Here is a 24,031-nt window from a genome sequence, read left to right as displayed (position 1 = left end):
AAGCTCATCTACACCCATTACATGTAGCTTGCTGTTGTGTATTATTCAAGATTCATTCAGGCTTTTTTCCCAACACTAGTACTATACTGTCTTGATTTGTGTTAAACCGAGTTTATCAATGAGTTTGAATTATAATAATAGGCTACACAAAGGAGTTATGAGGTTAAACAGTTATTGAGCACAAAATTGGCCACCATCGTGGTCATTTATTTGGTATTTGTGGTGGTAATAGCATTGGTACAAGACAGTGTATTCCTGGAAGAAATACACACTGGTGTGTGTGTGAAGAAGTGTAGAGGAACAGAGGCTCACAACAGTTCAATTAACTTCTTTTTATATATCATACATAAGACTGTCTTAATATAATACAAAGGGCATTGTCATATACACAGCAAAGTCTTGACTAGATCTTACAATCTGTGGATACATGGACTTATCCTTTTCTCCATGCTGTTCAGTTTTATAGTGCATGTACAAAAAATGTTATAAAATGTGAAATCAAAAATTGAAGGAAAATATATTCAAATTAAAAATCAGAGGACTTGGGCTTCTGTAGGGTGAGGATATGTCAACAAGTACTCAAACATATGTGTGAAACCCACAAACATAACAACCTTATTGAAAATGGAACCACTTTTTCCCCCAACCATGTGCTTTTCATACAACCAAAAAGTAAAGTTTGTGGATGTACATGCACTTACAATATACCCTGTGAAAATTAAGGTTTGAAGATCTAGCTTTCCCTGTTTGATTCAAACCCTACCTCATAGTGTTGTCCTGATGTAGTCAAGTACCTCTGCCCAGAGGCCACGTTACACCACTGACTAAAACTGAGATCTTGCCCACTGAACGGTCACCAAATTGACAAACATAATCAACATACCAGCAGGAGCAAGGTAGTGAGTTCTATACTTCCTTTATTAAAAAAATATAAATATATACATAAATTCTATTTCCACTATTAAAAAGGGGCTGCATTTCATGACAACTGCTCTAGATCAGAGGTCAATCAGCATGATCTGAAACAGGCTCACACTTAGAGGTTTTTTAAATCTTTATTTTGGAATGTTTAGTACCAGTATGAGTGTCAGCAAAACCACTGGCAGTTTCTGAGTCTCAAAAATCATGGAGGGGTATGAAAAATGATTGTGATTATAACCTAAAACATTCAGATAAAATTTAAATATCATTACAGGTAGCTTTTACATTTGAGCTTGTGGTTATACCAAACATGATTTTTCCTTGTGATGGTCTCTCCACTGAACTATGATGACAATAGAAGTGTCTGCGTGTAACTAAGAAGGCTGTTATGAGCAGGACTTTGGTCTAGTTACTTTCCAGAGTAAAAAAAAAAAAACTTCAAAATCCCTGATATAAAATAAAATGAACGAAAAATGCCTTTACTAACAGTAGAGTTCTAGGGACATGCATGTCTGCCAAAGTTGAGCACACATGCTCAGGACATTAGCAAGAGGGCTGACTGGTACCCTTCCAATTTGAATTGGACCAAGCTCACAAGGAGGTATACTTCCAAATCACTTAGAAAATCAGATTTACTGCAATTGTCTGTACACTGCCAGGGTAATGAGACTACAATAGTCTTAAGTTTTATGGCAGTAGCTAGCATGTTCCCAAATTATGTATGAAAGGCAGCAAAACCCTTTAAAATAGTATAAGTGGGAGAAATGCAGAAAGAGAATGCAGTGGTCTACATTGAACCATCAGCTTTTAATTCTGCTACTCTGGAGCCTGCAGAGTAACTACCAATGTCTCAAAACATACCAAGGTTAAAAAGAGACTCCCAAAAATAATCTACCAATTAATATGGAAACAGGTTTGGAAAAACATTGCAACCAAATCTGCTTAGAATATACGGTAGTTAACAGTTGTTGACCTTAACGGTTTCCAGTTTTGCTAAAGCAATATATTGCAGCGGTTTTGTACTGACGTTAAAATAAGATCTTGATAAACTGAGTCAAAATTGGTGAACTGCTACATTAATTGGTTACAGACACCTAATATGCTATAAAACTGCTTTGGTATAAAAAAAAAATATATATCCAAAGGGAAAATAAATTCTTGTAAAATTCACAGCATAATTTGAGGAGAAAGAAAGGCAGTCACTTAACTAATTTTTCTCTCTTCAGTTTCCGTGTTTAAGATGGAGACATTTGTGCAGGTGTTCAGATGAGGAACTACATGCAAACGGGAAGGAGAAGAAAAAAAAGGGGGGGGGGGGGGGGGGGGGGTGGACTCTGGATGTTTATATATTTTTTTTTATACCACAAAATCCTTAATCTGTGAACAAGATTTGAAGGAAGTAATGTTTAGGAGATTGGTGTGTACAAGAAGACCCTGTAATGTGGGGCCCCATAGATGAGAAATCTTTGCAGAGAAAGGCCTCAAATCTTCATTCTTAAATGACCCTTTTCTATCATTTTTATTCTCCTTAAACAATTAAGGGCTGTCTACAGATAAAAATAGAGGAAAGCCATCTTAATTGAATTGATATCCAGCTCCGACCCATTCCAAGTCCATGAGTCGTAAGGCCAAAAGGTTATCTGAGAACCAGCCACTGACTGAACCAGTCTTCCTCACGCTGGGCCGGACCCTTTTCTTCTCCAGAGCCCATCTGCTCTCTCGTCTGTGCCAGGCCAGCTCATCAGGCCCCCAGGTGGGCAGCACTCCCCCCCTGACATCTTTCACCTGCAGGGTATCCCCTCCACTGTCTGGGCCAGCGCACACTATAGGAACTCCACTGCTATGTGCTCCCCTCTCACAGAGTTACACAATACCGACAGACAACACGAAATATCACCGCAAACACCTTCCTCCTGGTCAAGCTAAAGGTTTTAAAAGCAGCTCTTCTGTGAAAATTCACTTTAAAAAAGGGTAAAACAATCAACAACCTGTGGAAGAAAAATGTCAGAAATTCCAGTTTGAAATAAGAGGATGTGTTAGCATTTCATTAGACAGCTACCTGTAAAACTGCTTCTAACTTTATCCCCAAATGCTCACCAGAAGATTTTGCCACGTAATACCAGATGGTGGTTATTTGTTACATGAATTTTGTGAAATGGCAGATGAACGTCTCAATTTTACTATGCTTATTCTGCAACATTATCATGTGCCTAATGATTGCAAAAAGAAAAATGACGGATATCACATTCTTTTAACAAAGGTTCTTCTCTGTAGTAGCGGTTCAGCGATATCTCCCTTCTGACGCGAGCAGCTTTTGTTCGACACACCTGTTGTAAAAAACACCACCTTAAAAATGACGCACAGGGGGAACACACAGCCAAATGTCAGTGCAGTCACGAGCTGGCCATAGAACTCTGCTGCACACACACTCCAGTCATGGGAGACTCCTCCCGGTCCATGCCCTGCCTCATGCCCAGGTGGCCCTCTGGTAGGTAGTGAGACGGCCCCGTGTTTGTGCCCATGGGGTAAGCTGGGTGGGCAGCCATGCCTGTCTCCTGCCTGGGGTTCGAGAAGGCGCCCATCCCCATGCTCAGCCCACCATGATGCCCAAAAGGCAGGTGGCGGAGCTGGTAGGCCTGGTTACCGTGATTCCCAGTGGAAGAGGAAGATGTGGAGGAAGAGGAGGCAGAGGAAGACAGGGAGGTCATGGACAGATGGCCATGCACCACCTCCATGGAGTCCTGTGTGGAGGAGCTGTGTGTGGGGGAGGTGTAGTGCCGCGGGCGGGGCCGTGTGGCCATCACCTGCCCGTGGTGATGATGGGGGTGCAGGGCCTTGGGGTGCTGAGGGGGGACGTGGAAGGTGGTCTCCTGGACTGGGTGGGTCTCTCCGGCCACCGGCTCTGGTCCGACCCCACCTCCCCACACCAATGGGGGAGGATAAGGCTTTCTTGCCTGTCAGTAGACCACAGAGAAATCAATTAATGTCTCTCGTACAAGCGCCAACTCTGCTGATCGCTACTTTGAGGAAAAATTGACTTACTATGACTGATGTGGTTGTCCCACCTAGCTATCTTAAGATGAACGCATTAACTAAGTTGCACTAGTTAAGAGCATCTGCTTAAATGACTAAAATATGAAATGCTCCTTGGGAAAATATACAATTAAATTCCCAGTGCATTTAATTACACGTAAATAATAGACTACATTAGGACTTACAACAGGTTGTCTATTGATTAATTAGCTTATTCAAATGAATGACAAAGACATGTCACCTGTGGACAGAGGGTGTCACTGTCGATGGCTGGCATCACTGCCCCAAAGTGCCCTCCACTGTGTAGGTGGTGATGGGTGGGGTCTGACCTCGCTCTACCACTGGTACTTGTCCCAGACGACCCTCCTGCAAGAGAAGAGGGCACAACCTCAGCCCATCACACTCAAAGACAATGCAAAAATGACTGAACATAGAAAAGGTTGAAAATACTTTAAGCACCACCATCGGTTTGGTTTCCCACCAGTGCACTGAAAAACTGAGACATGAGTCCACAACCGCAATAATCAGAGGAGAGAAAGAGGGTTGATTGAGCCAGGGAGTGTTACCTGAGCTGGAAGAGGTGCTGGAGGTGGTTCCAGAGGACTGGGACTGCTCCAGCGCTGGGCTGGTAGACACGCTGCTGCTCGTGTTGGTCCCCTCGTCTGCAGTCTTCTTGAAGAAGCTGTGCTGAAGGGCGTAGTAGGGCTGGATGCGGCTCTTCGGGTCATAGTCCAACATCCGAAGGATCAGGTCCTTGAACTTCAAATAGTCAGCAACAGCATGGCCAGACTCCCCCGCCCGCCGGCCACCTGGACCACCGGCCTCTACACCCAGGATGGAGTGGAGCTTCCGAGAGGCTGGAGGCTTATACTGCTCAGAGGAGAGACGAGGGGGAGAGACAGGGAGGGGTTGTCAGGTACTTGAACACAACACTACCAAAAGCCAATGTTAGGACATCAGATTGAGAAGGGAACTACAGCAGACTCACCCTTTTGCCATCTTTGGTCTTCTTAACGCTCCATGTGCCATCCGATAGCTTCTCAAAGAACTTCCTGGCTTTTGGGGCTAGGTCCATAATGTGATTGGGGGGGATACCAAGAACTTCAACTATCTTATTCATCTGGTCCACCTGAGAATTATAGAACAGAACAAAATATTGCCATGGATTAAATGTTAATTGCCAGTATCAAATTTATTCACTCAAAGTTGGCTATATTTAAAACAACCTCCAGCTAGTCAGTCAAGCACACTGTACCTCGTTGGCTCCACTGAAGAGGGGCTCTCCAGTGTGCATCTCCACCAGGATGCAGCCAAGGGACCACATGTCGATGGCCAGGTCATAGGGCATGCCCAGCAGCACCTCTGGGGAGCGGTAAAAACGACTCTGAATGTACTGGTATATCTGAGGAAGGAGAAAGAGTCAATCACAACCCATTCTTATCGATATCGTTACAGATATCAGCATAACAACAATCTTGAAAACAGAACATATGGCAGAGGTATACAGAACATACGCAAAAAATGAGACTTGTGCAAGATGCAAGGTTAAACTCTTTTGGACCAAGACAATAAGTAATAGATTAGCATACCCTCTGTCCCAGTTGGCAGGAGCTGCCAAAGTCCACTATCTTGATGGCACTCCTCTTGGGGTTGCACAGCAGGATGTTCTCTGGCTTCAGGTCACAGTGGATGATGCTGAGCTCAGGCGTGGCCAGGAACAACAGCGCAGTGCAAAGCTGCTGAGCAAACTTCCTGGTCAGGTTGAGAGAGACACCGCGGAAGTTGGTGTTTCGCAGCAGGTCGTACAGGTTGTACGAGAGCATCTCAAACACCAGGCAGAGGTGGTTCCGGAACATGAAGTGACGTTTCAGGTGAACTACATGACAGGAGAAAGTGTCAGTCAGGTGTGGCTGATACACATACAAGAGAGATTAGTGTAAAACATGATGTGTGATAATAATGGCTTGGACAACAGACGAGCACTAGAGTGCATTACCTATGTAGTATTTCATCTCGGTGTCATGTTTGTTCATGAGCTCTAGGAGGCGCACTTCAATCTGGGCTTGATTGAGAAAAGCTTTCTTGTTCTTGATGATCTTGATTGCAACCCACTCCTGCTCTACACGGTCATAAGCTTTTACAACCTACAGCAATCCAAAAGAGAAAAAATACCAACATCTTCTTGTTATGTTTTAATCACACGAGCTGCCCATGTGCTCAAAATGAGAGCAATTTCCAAAGTTGATCATGGGAATAATGTTGATAATAATTTATAAAAAAGTATACCTGTCCAAATGACCCTTTGCCTATCAAGGAGTCAATCTCATAGCGGTCCATCCACTTCTCCCCATTCTTGACAATGTAATCGTAGTTGTCATCGTCGTAGCCATCATTGAAGACCTTCCTCTCTTTCTTGTGACTGGAGTCTTCACCCTGACCCGTTTGGTGCCGCCGCTTCTTTTTTGCATAATACACCTAAAGTCCAGGAAATAACCCAAATACAGACATGAGCATATGTACTTCTTGATCTAACTGAGAATATGACAAATATTCTTAACTTGCATTGTTTGTTACTATATCTGCAATTCAAACACTCAAATATTAAATGTTGTGACAATTGCAGTATATTGAACAGCAGAAACCAGTCTCACCTCATTGATCTGTTTATAGGTTTTGATAAGGTCTATAGAGAGCTTCCGCAGGGGAGCCAAAGTAGGGTCACGAAAGCACTGGGGCATGTGCCTCTGTAACAACAAACCACAAAAGAAATCATGATCAACACAAAATAATTCTTACATTTTGCAATCGAAATGAAAGGCAAGTTAAAGTTCTGATTTCTATTGGGCACGTGTGTGCATTAAAAAGTGTACGAGTCTGTACATTTTTGAACACTTGTATCTGTAACAAATTGAAAGGTTTCTGTGTTGCTTGTATACCGGGTTGGCAGTGAGCTGTTGCGTTTGGTCGCTGTACGGTAGGACCGCAGCAGTTTGGTCAGTGCTCGGCTGGTGGCGGTCACTGTACTGCTGGTGCGTATGGGGCATTGGAGCAGCCATCTGAAGACCAGCAGCGTGGAAAGAAAAAGAGGGCGCCAGCCGGACGGACGAAGGTTTGCATGCTGAAGTCTCTCCTCCTGAAAGAAATAAACATTGACATGAATTAACGCTGAAATTGTAAATAAATTTAAAAAATATATACATTATACAAACGTCCCCTGAAGTAGTGACAACTCAATTAAACATTTCAGACTGATTTGTCAATGGAAGGTTTCCTGCCTTGACAAACTGATCTAAAATAGCACTTCAAGAGGCCTAGAAGTGGAAGACACTTCAGCACACTGACCTTTAACCCTTACATTGCCGTATGAATCTCAATGATTATCTAAAATGGGATGTTGATAAATTCAAACTATAATTTAACTAGGCATGGGTGATAAATTCTAACTAACATGTTACGGTCGGTGTAATTTACCTCATACATTGACATGAGTAGGAAGATATATAGTGCCATGTATTACTGTTAAACATGCCTATTATTCAAATTATATATATGGTATGTTTGTTGTATTAGCATCCATGAGGGCCCCTTTGTATCAAATGGAAGTGCTTGGCTTACACTAGTAATAATACAAAATATCTGTGTACTTGTACATTGTGTAAAGGCTTAAAAAACACACACACACATAAAAAACATGTTCATATGGTAAAGAAAATAGGCTAGCCTTTTGGGGGGGGGGGGGGGGGCTGTAGAATATGTACTTTTAAATCAGGAATAAAAATGAAATATCAATACACCCTGGGAAGTAAATCATCCTTTTCTTTATGTGAAAAGGAATCAGAAAATTATTACGTTGCTTGTTCATCTATCAGCATCTCTCACCAGACAACACAATTCACCAACGCTACACAGTAACCACTATTCAGAATCCCAGCAACAGCACCTAATTAGCATAGCCTATCACCACAGAGATACAGCGTGATTTGGCAAGCCCATCAACGCACAGGCCAATCACAACGCAGTATGCAAATAACCTACTTTTGTTGCCAGGGCAGAGCAGCTCCCATTTTCCAATGAGAAACCAAGAAATAAACAAGAAATAAAATTGAACTTTGGCACACTTAGAGGCCGCTTTCAGCACACTAGAGCCTGGCATCAAAATCGCAGCACAGCCCAAAACCTGCACTCCATCTGAGAGCACTAGAGACAGAGCTGACCCAGCTGTGGAGGAACAAATATATCCAGACAGATATTATTAGGAAAACCTTTGAAATAAAAATGTACAGTAGCTAGTGCAGGAGAATCCAGTTTAGAATTATACAATTGTAATATGCAATTTCTGACATGTCATATTTACAATAAAAACATGTATTAGGTATCACTGATTGTGGGGGTGATCTCAGAATCTGACAAAAACTAATATAGTAGCCAATTCTAACCCTACTACTTAATCACGATAAGTAGAACAGTACCATACATTATAAATTGTGACATATGTATAATATTGTACATTTAATATTATATAGGCCTTCATACAATTATATCTGGGGCTGGTCAGTTCACACTTGTCCTTTGTGTAACTGTTCAACAATGCTTGCCAGTTGTTCAAGCATGCTTCCAAGCTCACTAAATGCAAAATACTAGTCTAAGGATGACTGGCATTTCTTTCTTCTCCACTTTCTTGGCTGACATCTTGAGGTGCACCATGGTTCTATTTTAAACTTCACTCCATTTCATGTAATCCCAATTCCAAATTGTAAACTTAATAATGCAACCAAAATTCCAGGGAGAATGCACTGTAATGGTTGAGAGGAACACGACAAGGCAGTGTTAATCAAGAATTGAAAGAGTCTGAATTTGAACATGAGGAAAGTCTAATAAATAATATAAATCTACTGTGACTGACAATTTATGGTGGAAATGTCTTCATCATGTGCAATTTGCTTTGCACAGACAGACAACTGAAAGTTGTTTTGAAGTAAGCAGGTAATTTATTTAATAATTTAAATATTATGTTTCATGTATATTTCTGATTGACAAGATATGGTTAGGCTGTGGGGGAGAAATTCAGAAGAGTGCCTCCTCCCCACAAAAGAGAAAATATGTCAGTTATTGCAGCTAACCTGGATGCATCGTCTCCTGTAAAATTTCATATCATCCTGGAAGGAGAGTCCAGCAGCAAACCACAACCCACTATAAAGAACAAAAAGGAGATAAGTATCATTCATTGACTGTGCATTTTTAGGTGGGATCTACTTTCCAAAAGCACAAAAACTTGACAGAAAAAGAGGAAAAATACCAAAACACTGCAATGGCAAAAAAATAAAACTACTGGATAGTAAAATGCACATATTTTGTAACTTTAGAAAACGAATCACTCCAACGATCACCATTTCCCAGTCAGTCTGGTTAATCTCAATGATTCTCAACATGCCTAACGCAATTAACCTTATAAAGCTATGATGTATGAGGCTGCAAGAACAGTTCAGAAACATGGTTTCACACCAAAAAAAACAGGTGCAATCCAAACAAGCAGGTCAAATCAGCTACACCATTGTTGTGACCTGGTAACATTAGAGATCTCCTCTCAGAATGTCTTTAGTCACTTGCAAAGTTCTGGAGTTTCATTAACTTTAAATACAAATGTCATGAAGATGACCCAAATGATTCAACAGCACCTAGCTAATAAAATATGACATTTATAGACATTGAGCGTAAGTAGTTTTAGTGTGGGAATGCTTGCTAAATATGATATGCAGTACAAGCCCACATTGCTACGCAAAAGTGTTTTGAACACAAACTGTAGACCATTTAAATTATTCAGAACGGTGCATATAAAGTAAAGATAATGCTTCCGACTGTACCACTAAGGATAACCAAGGTAATTGCTTGTGAAGCATAAACGATCGAAACACTCCGTTTTCAGGACGTCTTCTGAACAGTTCCTTTCCTGACTATTGAGTTTAAGCATGAGCACAGGCCTATCTACATGGATATAGTTTTAATTCGAATTTTAAGTGTTGTATGTAACTTTATATCTAACTGACTACCCTATAACATTTTTTATTTATTAAAACGATTCAGTTTTGCTACATACTTGTACTCAAAACGTCCTGTCATCAATTCAAAATAAGGAATTGTTAACTGTTAGCTAGCTACTCACAGGTGATGGAGTATATCTCCCCATGGTTGGAATTTCGATAGCAAATCATCAGTTTAGTTAAGCCTTCTCAAGAGCAGTTATGTCAGTGGCAGTCTGGCTTCGTCTACAATGACAAATACTACATAGCTAGCTTACTCACTAGCTAGCGTTACCCTTCTAGCTTTGGTACGTTAATAAGGCAAGCAATCCGTTTCCTCTCGCCAGTGATTGCAGTGACGACGTCTTCTGCGAGCGAGCTGTATGGGCCTAACGTTAGCTTACTAGCCAGCTTCGTTAGATGACCAGTTAGCGAGTTAGTTAACTAGCAAGCCAATAACGCTGGTTATGGGCCCTAATTGTTAACTGGCTAACGATCGTATACTCGAACGTTCGCTACCACGTTATCTTGCCCCCAACTTTCTAACAGGTTAACGTAAGCTAGCTACAGTAGTTAACGCGTCAGCTTTGCTTGCCCATAAATACTTAACGTTAGCTAGCTATTAATTTACGTTAACACTTTGACGTAACGTTAACCGATAGATCATATTAGCTAACGTTAGTTACAACTAAAGGGAAATACTGTTCGATTTTTTTTTATCTAACTAGCTAGGTTAAAAAAATAATAATAATGTTAGGTGTAGCTAGATCCAGAGCGCTAACGTTAGCTAGTGAATCTGTACTGGCTAATGTTAGCAACATTCTTACGACATCCGGCCAATGCAATGGTTGCTGCTGATCGTTAGCTAGATGACCGTAAGTTACATTAGCTAATTACCACCCCATGTAACGTTATCTACCTCTTTTTTTTTTACACAACACACAGTCAGCTTCATACACGGGCTCACCTCTGATGGCACGATCTTCATTTAAAGTCAATTAACCTGTATGATAGGGCAACTTATCCAGCTTGAGCTTCTCCGCCCCCACTGTCGTCGGCTAAGTTAAGTCAGTCACAGTCAACCTAATTCACGAAACGCGAAGGTGAAAAGTCTTCTCCACTGGCAAACCAAGTTTAAAAAAATGGCCATCCAAGTAAAACTTCTTGACGATCAAATGCGTCCCCAACCAACACAATTAGTTATCCACCCAACTTCGACTAACACCAGCTGACGACTAGCGCCAGCTAGTTGACTAAACGAACGTGGCTACTATTAACTAGCGAAGGTTAGCTAACAATATTCTGTAGCTAGGAATTCAACTACAAAATAAAAGGTAGCTACATTAAAATTGTTCCGTTTTCTTTCAAGCTCACCACCGGAAACATGGACGTAGGAAACCATAACGAAAAATAATGAAGACCCAAAAATATGAAACCAATATCATGCCCTAAGATACACGCTTATTTTTGGACAAAATGTTTTATGTCAATTTTCACAAAATGGCGCGCGTCCCAAACCTGCGCAGTGAACCGGTCCGGTAGACCAGAGACGCTGACAACTATAAGTGCGGCTCCCACTAGATATATTTAAACTATGCTAAATCATTTGCCTTTTACTTGTCCTAATCCGATCCATTCGACGCATCGTTTTCAACACAAATGTCAATAGTATATCCAGTGATTGCATTATTCCGGCGGGAAGGGACAACATTTGAAAAGACCTTCTGACAAAATGGCGATTGCCTGAGTTGTTACTATGACAACTGTCAATCAATCTATCAAATCCCCGGATGAACCAATGACGAGGATAATTCAACCATAGATTCAAAATTGTATGCTGTCATAATTTGTCAATCAATCAGTAATTCTAATGAATAAATTGTCTCAATTGAAATATAACATTCTAAAGTAGAATAAAATAGATAGATAGGATTTTAGGATAGGATTCTAGATAGGATTTCTAAATTCGAAAAAAAAATGCATGAATATTTAGTTGTGTTGCAGGAATTTGCCAAACTTTATTGCATCCATGTTTGAGGCAGTAATAAAACTCTATGACTGCAGTAACACATTTTCAGAAAATGAAATGCAAGACATACATACCTAGTCTTTTTTACAGTCAGATTGACATCATGATTCCTGAATATAAACAAGCTGTGTGATATTGTTGCATAGAAGAACCCATCTGTAAAGTACATTCCTGATCAGGACAGCAGACAAGCTGTATAAAGGGCATCCACATTTGATTTATCTTTAGTCTATACTGTATGGCTGTCAGCTTAAAGGTCCTCTAAGGTTCTGTGAACTCAGTTTAGCTAAACTTGACTCTTGACATGAATTTACTAGTAACATTTAACATGTGACAAGATATTCATAAATCAGATCAAACTACTGAAAGCAACCTGATTGAAATATCCAAGTGGGATCTTATTAATAACATTTTTGATCTCTGAATGATGAGGAAGCAAATCCTTGTGCTATGTTCTTTGGCCAATGGATGGCAGCATACATCCTTTCTATGTGCAGTTCTGGATTTCTGATTATCATGGTCCTGTGTGATTCTGAATCGACTTACCAGTGCCCTGCTATTAGTGTTGAGGAATGCCCAATAGTGGTCCAATTGTAAAATATGGATTTATGGATGATACGAATGAAAAGAGACTGATTCTCTGGGATTTGGGGGTGTTTATGTACCTATTCTCAAAGATATCTGATGGCAATACTTTTTATGATGTATTGTGAGCAGAATGACAGAGTCAACAAAACATTATTTAACATGATTCTTCAAAATGTAGGCTACACTTTATTTTAAACAAAAGTACAAAAACAAAAACCAGTATTTACAATACTTGCATGGCAATATTTACCCTCTTTGGTCTTATTTCCAATTTGTTGGTTTCACATTACAACGCAGGACACAAACAGCAAGCTGACAGTATGAGATATGTGGTAAATCTCATAGAAATCTACAGAAGCCTCAAAATCCACAGATGGCTTACATTATAATTATTACTGTCAAATAACTGCAAGAAATTACTATCAATTGTTCAGTACCTTTAAAGCTAAGTGGTTACATTTGTGAGAATAATTGAATATAACTGACAGAGATGCTAACCTTGTAATCTTGAACAATATAAATAGCTAAAAATAACCTAAACAAATCACAATTACATCTAGGTCTGATATATTTGCAGGCTCAGTAAATGCTACTCATAACCCTGACCTAAATTGTGAAGTATGCAACTACTGGACAACTTGTCTTTTTACACATACAAAATGACATAAAAGCACAGAATTTAACACTATGAACACAACTGAGATAAGACATATTCGGTAATGTAGTGGTTATGTCCAACTAAACACAACCCACTGATACACAAACAGATGGTCAGAGTGTACTGCATGCCTAACAGCATCACTCAATCTCCTGATACTTTTGATGGCAAAAATGTACAAAAAACAAACAGGAACCATGTAACATGTCATGAAATAATTTGTACAACAGATCTTCTACTTCCTGCAATGCAAAGTGATGCATCTTGGTATAATGCTTAACTCATATTACGTTACAACCAAAGCTAGTTATGTAGCCTATACCCTTCCCTTAGCCCTTTCATTAAAATATTCAACAGTTTATTTTTCCAATGGAGACTACACAAAATGGCAGTGTATGTTCCATAAAAAATGTACAAAATGTATTGACTGTGTTCGGTTGTGTTAATGGGTGTTTGGTTGTGTTGATGATATGGAACTGAGATGGAACAGCGGCGAACACCTTCAGATCCTCTATAATGCATTGAGGGTCAGGGAGGTATAGGCCAATGCACACATCCTTACAGAAAAGGCATATGGTCCAGTAGTTATTCTAATAGCAATAACGTTAATTAAATCCAAGCCAAACACTCCAATTGGCATTTTTCTCAATTTGACCAAATCCTTCTTAACCAACACTTGAAACAAAAACTATTACAAAGGAAATGTAACACATTTTAACCATAGAGCAGACAATTTAGGCTTATGTACAACACATATCCTTTCATTTAGCCGCCAGTTTTCTTCTTTCAATATTCAGAGGAAATAAAGTTTTGTGGATAAGTCCAAATCCAAATGGTCTTCATCCAGTTCAATGCCCCCTTTTCAAATTTTAACAGAAGTTAGCAAAAACTTCTAGTTTCCGCTTCCGCACTGCAGAAAAATTGTGATGATGTTAACGGCATCTTTTAATCTAAAACATAAGAAGTAAATATTCTAATATACAGTAATAGATGTGTTTTTCAAGACATGTTCTTTACCTTTATTTCTCTCATTCTTTAAACATTCCTTTTCTTTACACCTCAACTTTCTGGCTGTTTTCCTCCAGCTTCTCCTCTATTTTCTCCTCTAGTTTCTTGCTCTCCTCAGTGGATCCATCTTCCTTCTCACCAGTCTTCCAGCTGCCTTGCCTTTTAACACAAATCAGGTTGTTTAACACAAATCACAGCCCTCCAATAATAATACATACATCACCATAACATGCTATATATGAATGGCATTTTGATTTAATGAACTTACTTGGATTTCTTCATGTACAGCCAGTATGCTAGACCCACAACTACAGTGGCCAGGAGCAGACCAACAATAACTCCCACCACCAACTTTGTTGTGTCACTGTCATCTGATGAGCCTGTAAAGGCACAGATAGAGAGGAGAAACATCAGACACAAGGAGAGAACATTCTGCAAATGAAGAGACTGCAAAAAATACATTTGCGTATGTATAAACAGAGTTAGGTAGGTGACTTTTGGAATGTAATCTGATACAGTTACTAGTTACCTGTCCAAAACTGTAATCGGTAACGTAACTTTTGGATTACCCAAACTCAGTAATGTAATCTGATTACTTACTTTTGGATTACTTTCCTTTTAAGAGGTATTAGAAGAAGACAAAAAGGATCGATCAAACGCATTTGGTATGTCATCATAGTGGTCTCTGACCAAAGGTGGACGTATTTCAATTACTTTTGAGTATTTTGTATTTCACCAGCCTGAAGTACTACATCCAATGTATTTGGTAACAATATACTTTCGAGACCTGTATTACAAAAAAATAAAATAATAATACTTTTCTATACCATTTATTTTATAGCGGTTCACAATTTTGTGTCCCCCTTTCATCCTGCATTGGTATCAGAAGTCTGCTGACAATGGTGTGATAAGAGTGTGTGATAAATTACCTAAATGTAAATGTAAAAATGAACACTTGCAAAACACTTACATTTTGGTAATTTAGCAGACACACTTATCCAGAGCGACTTACAGTTAGTGCATTCAACTAAGGTAGATAAACAACAACAACATATCACAGTAATGGCAAGTAAAACACTCAGGTGGAACAAACTTGAGTCCCAAAAGAAAATGGTAAAACATGAGGATAAATATGGGAGCAGAGCAAGCAGATCAACGAAAGTAGTGAATTTCAGCTTTTTCACTGTGGGAGGCCAATGGAGTTAAACTTGTGCCTTTTTTCAATGCTGAATTGAATTTCATTAAGAAAATAGAAAGGTGTCAATGTATTTTTTCACAAAACATCCTTTCTACATTTAAAAATAATCCAATAATCTACTTTTAAAAAAGTATCTGTAATCTGATTACAATATTTTTGCTGGTAACATAACTGATTACAGAAGAAGAAAAAATTATCCGTTTACATGTAACTAATTACATGTAATCAGTTACTCCCCAAACCTGTGTATAAATGTCAATGAATACATATGAATGAATAAGGTACTGTATACACATTCATGCTGCAAAATTCAATGGTTGTTATAGAATTTGTAACCTTCTGTATTATGATTTAGATAAATGTGAACTGCTCTTTGTGAACATGTAATAAATACAATATTGGCAAATTAAAGGATGGATAACATTGAGAGATTGTCAGGATGCTGGTGGCTCCGCTCCTTCTGATCCTCAGAATGTGTATGTTTATCTTAACAAATATTTCCTACATCCCCAGCACCACATCTTGTTGTTCAACAGCGTTTCAGCAGTGGGGCAATTTGTGGATGCTGTTAATCTGAGATTGTGCTCTGGAGGGTATAATGCACAATAGCAGATTCCACTTTCTCTGGGAAGCTTATATATTTTTCTACAGAATCCCTCCTCTCCTCCCTCTTGCTACAGGAAATGTTAAATAAGATCATCACAACTTACCTTGTTTATCCATTCTCACCTCCTCAAATACTGAAATCAGATATAAAGTTATATTAACGTCCAACCCAGAAATCAGTTAAGTATACTGTATAATGTTATTGGTCAGACAGTGTGTTATCGGCTATGTTAGACTCTAGATTGACTGTAACACGGTGTGGGTTGTTTAGATTTCCTGGTCGCATGCAAACTGAGAATATGACATCAGAGGGGGGAAAGGATAGTCCAGCATCCCGACAAACAGACCAAAAGTGAGGGAGAAGAATGAAAAAGGGAAAAATGCTTTTCCAAAAACACAAAGATGAATGAGATATGGCTGTCTGTACTGATTTATCTAATCAGATACTGCAGAAACCAAAGGGAAATTATTGCCAAGGAGCATGCATAGTATGTCCAGTATGCATAGTAGCATGTTTTAGGTTGGCTAGAGACAAGAACTAGGTCCCCATGGCAAGGTTCCTTCCATAAAACATTTCCATACTTTTTTACTAATCATCATGGGAGTTTGTTAGCATCGGGAGAGGGTGATCGACCAGATTCACACAAGGATTAGTGAGTTACCCTTTAGAGAGGAAGGAAGGGGATAGGACAGGGAATTTTAGGCCATACCACCACACTGTACTTACAGGTCGACACGTTAATAGCCCTGGTGTCCTGGCCAAGCTCATTGGACACAGTGCAGACAACGGTCAGGTTGACTGTAGGCACAATGGTCAGCTTGTATGAGATCTTCCCATTGACGTAGGGACTTTCATCAGCCTGAAAATTAAATAGACGCAGCTGTTAGTGTATAATGGCATATCGTATATCTTGTGTATCTGATGGAGATTTAAATGCCATGCAGAACATAGCTGCTTCCTCTTCAGTAATAGCACAAAGATGCATATCATAGAATTCTATTGCGAGGAATATATGGAATCTTATATTATTCCATGGCATAATGAATGTTGTACGAATCAAATAAAATATGTATATTTCACGTACTACCACTAGGAGGTGGTGTTGTATTTTCGTGAGGCTCAACCTATTCGTGAAAAGAAGTATCTTCAGGGCATAGAGGCAGAGGACTAGAGAAACCCCCAGACAAACAGGCAACACCCATTTCACATCTTCTAAGAATACGATATGGTGCATCTGCTATGAAAAGAGCCAGCACTAAACTTACATTTGATGTCTTATCCTATTTACCGTGAACAGGTTTTTTTTCTAAACGTTGAATGCACTGGTGTGTTTGTCCCCAGATGCGCAGAAATGTGAGCTGTGACTAAATTACTGTGTGTGAGTGACTCAGCCATAGAATATTCATCGAAAGAGGTCAGTGCAGCTTTGGAGTGGATTAATCATGCAGACCCAATGGGTGTGTGTGTGGTCATGGGACATGACCACACACACACACACACACACACACACACACACACACACACACACACACACACACACACACACACACACACACACACACACACACACACACACACACACACACACACACACACACACACACACACACACACACACACACACACAATCTCACGCTGGCTCATTGTGTAGCTGTGCTATCAGTGCACACACAGGTACGCCAAGAACAAAAATCCTTTGTCTTCATGACAGACCAATGCATAATAAACGTGGTGTGCTTCTGAGAGAAGGAAACCTATCTACAAAAACAATGAGTCCATCAGTTTGGGAGGTGTCAGTCTGAAAAGTTTCAAGAAGAGAAGTTACTTAGGAAGTCACAAATAGTAACATAGTGAAAGACATTATGGGGGAAGTTTGTCTGTCTGAAATAGTGTGGACAGTAAAATACCACAAGCACTGATTCACTACAAAGACATCCAAAGGTTCATTGACTGTAAACCTCCCAGATTTAGAGTTCCCTGGCTTCCTGACAGATTCCAATAAAAGGAAGCTTAAATTGACTGTTTTTATAAGGTCAGGAGCTGCTTTCATATCGGCAGTAACACACCCGGAAAGATGGCGAGTATTTGTGTGTTCCGTTCCATTCATGTGGTGGCACGCTGCAGAAAAATGGGTGCATGGTACAAGGTGTTGCTTTGAAAAAATTCCAGATACACTAATGATTTTATGAGTCTTTACTGCTATTCCAGGATAGATAAGGGTGTTGTGCATTTTACAGTAACTGATGGATAAATACAGTATGTGTGGTCTGTATAATGAGTGTCCCTGTGAGTGTCAAGTCTAATGGCACCTCCTGTGTGTCAGTGGAGTGTCCTGGCACCTTAGTGAAGATGTCTGTGTTTGTTCATACCGAGGTGCCGTTGACGCTCCAGGCCACAGTGGGTTTGGGGGAGCCCTCAGCCTCGCAGGTCAGTACCTTGTGCTGGCCGTCCTCGCCACGCTGCTTGGCCAACCGCCGGATGACTGGAATACCTGTAAGAAGACGCATGACCTCCTCAGCTACACCAAAACGAATAAGAAAATGATTGCACCATGCCATGCAACAACACCACATGATGTATGGACAACACAAACAAATATGGAGAAAGCCTCTCCCTGAAGTGAAACAGCTACTGGGGAATCAGGATCTTTGAATAAAGGTCTATCATTAGCAACAGGTACAAAAATCTATCTTTGAAAAACAGTGTTGAATGTGATCAGTAACAGCACAAAAGCCTTAACTGAGTAAATGTCCCAAAGTCTTTACCTTCAACGACCAGCTCGAAAGAGGCTTTCTTGATGAGAGCGCCCATGGTGACCACAACCTCATACTTTCCAGAATCAGAGTAGGTCAGCTTGTCAAACTTAGGCATTTTGTCTAGCTTGCCATTGTCCTGGAATGATATAAGATCAACCATTACATTTGCCTTTTGGTCATTTAGCAAACGCTCTTATCCAGAGTGACTTACAGGAGCAATTAGGGTTAAGTGCCTTGTTCAAGGACGCATCGACAGATTTTTCATGTAGTCGGCTCGGGGATTTGAACCAGCGATCTGTTGGTTACTGGCCCAATGCTCATAACCACTAGGCGCCCTTCACATTCATTTAAATTATGAAAAACACGCTGAAGTCATCTTATTGCTTTGATAAGGTTTTATCACCCATTTCCAACCAAAAACATAAATCTAGGCCTTAGAATAACTTTGGTACTGTTTAGTCTTACCTTAGTCCAGGACACCCTGAGTTCTCCAGACGCATCGGTCTGCAGGTTCAGAGCCAAGCTTTCGCCGGCGCTCTTCATGACCTTCTCAGAGGGGCTCAAACTCATATCCAGGTCTGAAAGGGAGGAAGGGAGGAGAAAGACACACTGTAAGCAGGCAGTTAACCGCCTCGAGGAGAAGGGGCCACAGCACTCCTGTTGAAAACCATATCAGCTCCCTATAGAAGCCTCAGCACGTCCGCATTGATCCAGCGTATTTAACGCATTAAAGGACGTGAGCTTTCCAAGTATTTTCACCTCACAGCGTGAGACGAGATGCTCGGCTTTTATTCTCTCTAACAAACCGTATGTCCTTTCCTGCTGAGGGATGCGGTTGCAAATGGAAATATACTCTGACAATGTTCCCCTTTGAGAAAAATAACCCTAATGACTTTATACTGCCGGACAAAGAATTAATTATGAATTAGATGATAAGTAATTTTCCCACACACTTCCAAACGCAATCTATAGTAGCAGGAAATGGGCTATCATTATGGCTGGTATTTCCCATGAATCCACTGCTGGCCTAGCATTGTTAAATAAATTGCTGGCAGTATTTCAGTTGAAGATAATACATAACTTAATTGAAGAACTAATGCTAGCTAGCTTAAAACATTGATAAAGATACAGTGCCTTGCGAAAGTATTCGGCCCCCTTGAACTTTGCGACCTTTTGCCACATTTCAGACTTCAAACATAAAGATATAAAACTGTATTTTTTTGTGAAGAATCAACAACAAGTGCGACACAATCATGAAGTGGAACGACATTTATTGGATATTTCAAACTTTTTTAACAAATCAAAAACGGAAAAATTGGGCGTGCAAAATTATTCAGCCCCTTTACTTTCAGTGCAGCAAACTCTTTCCAGAAGTTCAGTGAGGATCTCTGAATGATCCAATGTTGACCTAAATGACTAATGATGATAAATACAATCCACCTGTGTGTAATCAAGTCTCCGTATAAATGCACCTGAACTGTGATAGTCTCAGAGGTCCGTTAAAAGCGCAGAGAGCATCATGAAGAACAAGGAACACACCAGGCAGGTCCGAGATACTGTTGTGAAGAAGTTTAAAGCCGGATTTGGATACAAAAAGATTTCCCAAGCTTTAAACATCCCAAGGAGCACTGTGCAAGCGATAATATTGAAATGGAAGGAGTATCAGACCACTGCAAATCTACCAAGACCTGGCCGTCCCTCTAAACTTTCAGCTCATACAAGGAGAAGACTGATCAGAGATGCAGCCAAGAGGCCCATGATCACTCTGGATGAACTGCAGAGATCTACAGCTGAGGTGGGAGACTCTGTCCATAGGACAACAATCAGTCGTATAGTGCACAAATCTGGCCTTTATGGAAGAGTGGCAAGAAGAAAGCCATTTCTTAAAGATATCCATAAAAAGTGTTGTTTAAAGTTTGCCACAAGCCACCTGGGAGACACACCAAACATGTGGAAGAAGGTGCTCTGGTGAGATGAAACCAAAATTGAACTTTTTGGCAACAATGCAAAACGTTATGTTTGGCGTAAAAGCAACACAGCTCATCACCCTGAACACACCATCCCCACTGTCAAACATGGTGGTGGCAGCATCATGGTTTGGGCCTGCTTTTCTTCAGCAGGGACAGGGAAGATGGTTAAAATTGATGGGAAGATGGATGGAGCCAAATACAGGACCATTCTGGAAGAAAACCTGATGGAGTCTGCAAAAGACCTGAGACTGGGACGGAGATTTGTCTTCCAACAAGACAATGATCCAAAACATAAAGCAAAATCTACAATGGAATGGTTAAAAAATAAACATATCCAGGTGTTAGAATGGCCAAGTCAAAGTCCAGACCTGAATCCAATCGAGAATCTGTGGAAAGAACTGAAAACTGCTGTTCACAAATGCTCTCCATCCAACCTCACTGAGCTTGAGCTGTTTTGCAAGGAGGAATGGGAAAAAATTTCAGTCTCTCGATGTGCAAAACTGATAGAGACATACCCCAAGCGACTTACAGCTGTAATCACAGCAAAAGGTGGCGCTACAAAGTATTAACTTAAGGGGGCTGAATAATTTTGCACGCCCAATTTTTCAGTTTTTGATTTGTTAAAAAAGTTTGAAATATCCAATAAATGTCGTTCCACTTCATGATTGTGTCCCACTTGTTGTTAATTCTTCACAAAAAAATACAGTTTTATATCTTCATGTTTGAAGCCTGAAATGTGGCAAAAGGTCGCAAAGTTCAAGGGGGCTGAATACTTTCGCAAGGCACTGTATCTGTAGATAAAGTGAGTGTGACTTACAATTGATGGTAATGTTCTTGGAGTCTTCCATCTTGGCATTGTCAATGATGGAACACTTGTATTCCCCTGTGCTGTCACGTGTGACATCAGTCACAGTGTAGGAGTCAGAGTTCTCCACCTTCACCACCTTTCTCTTTAGGAACATAAGGATACATTTAGAAACTCTCAGATTGGCTTGAGTCTAGGTTAATGTAGCGCTTCACAGACAGGGTGGATGCTGTAAGACATGTAGAGTTTGACCAGGTGTAGGGTTTGACTGGGTTAAAGAGGACAATGGCAGTAGAAGGCAAGTAATTAAAGGGGTCAGATTAGGAACTAAGGGCATATGCCAGGTGGGGTTTCTGGTTGTGTGGGAGGATAGTGGAGTCATGTCATTGAGAGCTTGCCTGAATGTGGAAGTTGAAGCTGGTGGGAAGTGGGTTCCCGTCGGCCTTGCACTTCAGAGTCACGTTGTCTCCTTCCATAAGGGGCCCTTTAGAAATGACATGTAGACTGACCCTCTCTGTGGGGTCTGTAGGGAGAGGAGAGAGAGAAAGACCAGGAGAGAGAGAACAGGAGCAAGAGAACAGCAGAGATGGAGAGGAGAGACAGAGAGTGAGCCGGAGAGGAGGAGGACACAGTCAGGCTGAGACCTGAAACACAGTGACCCTGGGCAGACAGGGCTTCTGAGACCATCACAGTGACCCTGAGCAGACAGGGCTTCTAAGAACATCTCAGTAAGCAGACTAGCCAAGCTAGTGACGTCCTCAGGGCTGTACACTCCATTTCTGAGTGTGTTCCTGTGGCGATGGCTGCTTTTGAATGCAGCGGCGGAGCTGGCCGAACGGCAGCCACACCCTGAGGCTCTAGACAAAATTCTCCTTTCAAACATCAATGATGCTGCTCCAGATCAGCCAAATTGCCAACATTTCTTTAAAAACAGGATTCAAACAGCCGAGCCCTGATAGGTCCTATTTAAAGGGCCATTTCGAGTGAATAACATCGACTATGCTATTCCTCGAACGCTACGCTCCGAATCACTCCCACAACAGACTCATGGACACATAATTTTTAAATTAGTGTCATTATTGTGTCATTATTCTTGTCTGTCTGGGCTGCAAGAAAAGAGCCATAGAGGCACAAATGATTGTACTATAACTTGAAAATAAAACAGCCATCAATCTGGTTGTCGATACACTGACTGCTGGCTGCTGAGGCTGATAGCAGATCAATAGCCTTCCTAGGACAGACAGCAGTTAGGGAAGTTGTGTCGGTTAGGGCAGTTACAGGCAGTTAGGATAGTTGAGGCAGTTAAGGTAGCTGGGGCATCTTGGGTAGTTTAGGTAGTAAGGGTAGTTGAGAGAGTTTGAGGTTGGTTTGGGCAGTTTAGGTCTTTGGGGCAGTTTGGCTAGTTAGTTGGGGCCTTTTAGGTAGTTGGGCAAGTTTGGGTAGTTAGTTGGAGCAGTTTAGGTAGTTGGGCTATTTTGGGTAGTTGGAGTAGTTTGGTGGCTCTCTGGTTACTTACAGGTGACAGTGAAGGAGACTGGGGAGGACAATGCGTTCAGGGTCCCACAGGTGAACAGAGCATCTGTGTCTCCCTTCTCAGCTGTGTACTGAAGAGTGGAGGAAGTGGTGGTGAGGCCAGTGACTTCGTCCACCTTCACTTTGGAACTGATTATAATGCCTAAAAATTACAACAATACTGATTAGAAATGGTATGGTTACAGAGTAGCATATCGACACACAGATAAACAATAATATGATCACCAAGTTACTGACATTTTGGATCCTGTAGAAACAGACACATTTATGAGAATTGAAGAAAATATGTAGCTCGAGAGGTGATATTTAACTACTCGGTTCTTGTGGAATCTCACACCAAACAAGTGAAATGTGTGAATGTGCAATCTTCAGCCCCCTGCAGTTGTTTACCACTTGTAAATAATCTATCAGAACTTCAATAACGTACCCTTCCCATCCGCCACCAGATGTTTCTTGTTCTTGAACCATGTGATGTTGGCAGCTGGGTTGGAATCAGGGGCGCTGCACTGCCCTAGCTGTGCAGACGATAAAACAAAGCGAGGAAAAAAGCGGAAATATCTTATTTTAGAACAATCCACAAGGGCATACGAAAGGTTGAAGAATCCTTACGTTATAAAAGTAGCTCAATAAAATTCCAATATTTTTGTTGCTTAATTGATAAAATATCTGTGCAAATTAGCTCTCATCTGTGGTGGATCTACTGCATTTGTGAACCCCCCCCCCCATGTAGCATGAAATGCCCAAAGCATTTTAAACCTCCTCTTAGATCCATCCCATGGTTGTTTTAATTGGAGGAGGGATATTCTGCTGTTTACTAATTCATCAGGATCACTTCAAAGCACTCTTCATTCCAGCCGCACCGTCCTTCTTTAGTTTGCCTCAAGATACTTCATCTCCAATGAACAATT

General features: G+C 40.7%; 2 protein-coding genes across 7 annotated transcripts in view; both read right to left on the bottom strand.

The window, feature by feature from the left end:
* Positions 1-317: 317 nt before the first annotated feature.
* On the bottom strand, positions 318-11,716 carry LOC109905741 (dual specificity tyrosine-phosphorylation-regulated kinase 1A-like). 3 transcript variants are annotated; one of them, XM_020503287.2, is made up of 12 exons: positions 10,939-11,716; positions 9,075-9,144; positions 6,891-7,087; positions 6,606-6,698; positions 6,241-6,429; positions 5,951-6,098; positions 5,544-5,830; positions 5,210-5,356; positions 4,943-5,083; positions 4,521-4,824; positions 4,196-4,320; positions 318-3,875 (listed from the first exon to the last, which is right to left on the bottom strand). In XM_020503287.2, the coding sequence occupies exons 2-12, from the start codon at positions 9,082-9,084 to the stop codon at positions 3,315-3,317; spliced, it is 2,202 nt and encodes a 733-aa protein (XP_020358876.1). In that variant the 5' UTR covers positions 9,085-9,144; positions 10,939-11,716; the 3' UTR covers positions 318-3,314. The 3 variants fall into 3 exon arrangements, with proteins under 3 accessions (XP_020358876.1, XP_020358877.1, XP_020358879.1); XM_020503288.2 differs by lacking the exon at positions 10,939-11,716 and adding an exon at positions 10,115-10,823; XM_020503290.2 differs by lacking the exon at positions 9,075-9,144 and having other exon boundaries at positions 10,939-11,714.
* Positions 11,717-12,738: 1,022 nt separating this feature from the next.
* Positions 12,739-24,031, bottom strand: part of LOC109905747 (CD166 antigen homolog) — a 67,440-nt gene continuing 56,147 nt past the window's right edge. For 2 of the 4 annotated variants that reach the window (XM_020503310.2, XM_020503312.2), the window contains exons 5-16: positions 23,551-23,638; positions 23,107-23,265; positions 21,989-22,113; positions 21,603-21,735; positions 19,281-19,393; positions 18,825-18,951; positions 18,429-18,550; positions 16,786-16,918; positions 16,163-16,192; positions 14,523-14,634; positions 14,264-14,413; positions 12,739-14,156 (exon numbers count right to left, since the gene is read on the bottom strand). In XM_020503310.2, coding sequence (XP_020358899.1) covers positions 14,299-14,413; positions 14,523-14,634; positions 16,163-16,192; positions 16,786-16,918; positions 18,429-18,550; positions 18,825-18,951; positions 19,281-19,393; positions 21,603-21,735; positions 21,989-22,113; positions 23,107-23,265; positions 23,551-23,638 — 1,257 coding nt within the window. In that variant the 3' untranslated portion in view covers positions 12,739-14,156; positions 14,264-14,298. The remainder of the gene's footprint in view (positions 14,157-14,263; positions 14,414-14,522; positions 14,635-16,162; positions 16,193-16,785; positions 16,919-18,428; positions 18,551-18,824; positions 18,952-19,280; positions 19,394-21,602; positions 21,736-21,988; positions 22,114-23,106; positions 23,266-23,550; positions 23,639-24,031) is intronic. The other 2 variants (XM_031790938.1, XM_031790939.1) reach the window with 1 other exon arrangement.

The sequence above is a fragment of the Oncorhynchus kisutch genome, linkage group LG15 (assembly GCF_002021735.2).
Source record: "Oncorhynchus kisutch isolate 150728-3 linkage group LG15, Okis_V2, whole genome shotgun sequence".
In the NCBI taxonomy this organism is placed as follows: domain Eukaryota; kingdom Metazoa; phylum Chordata; class Actinopteri; order Salmoniformes; family Salmonidae; genus Oncorhynchus; species Oncorhynchus kisutch.
The sequence above is the reverse complement of the archived record's forward strand: the minus strand, read 5'-3'. Positions and strand labels throughout refer to the sequence as shown.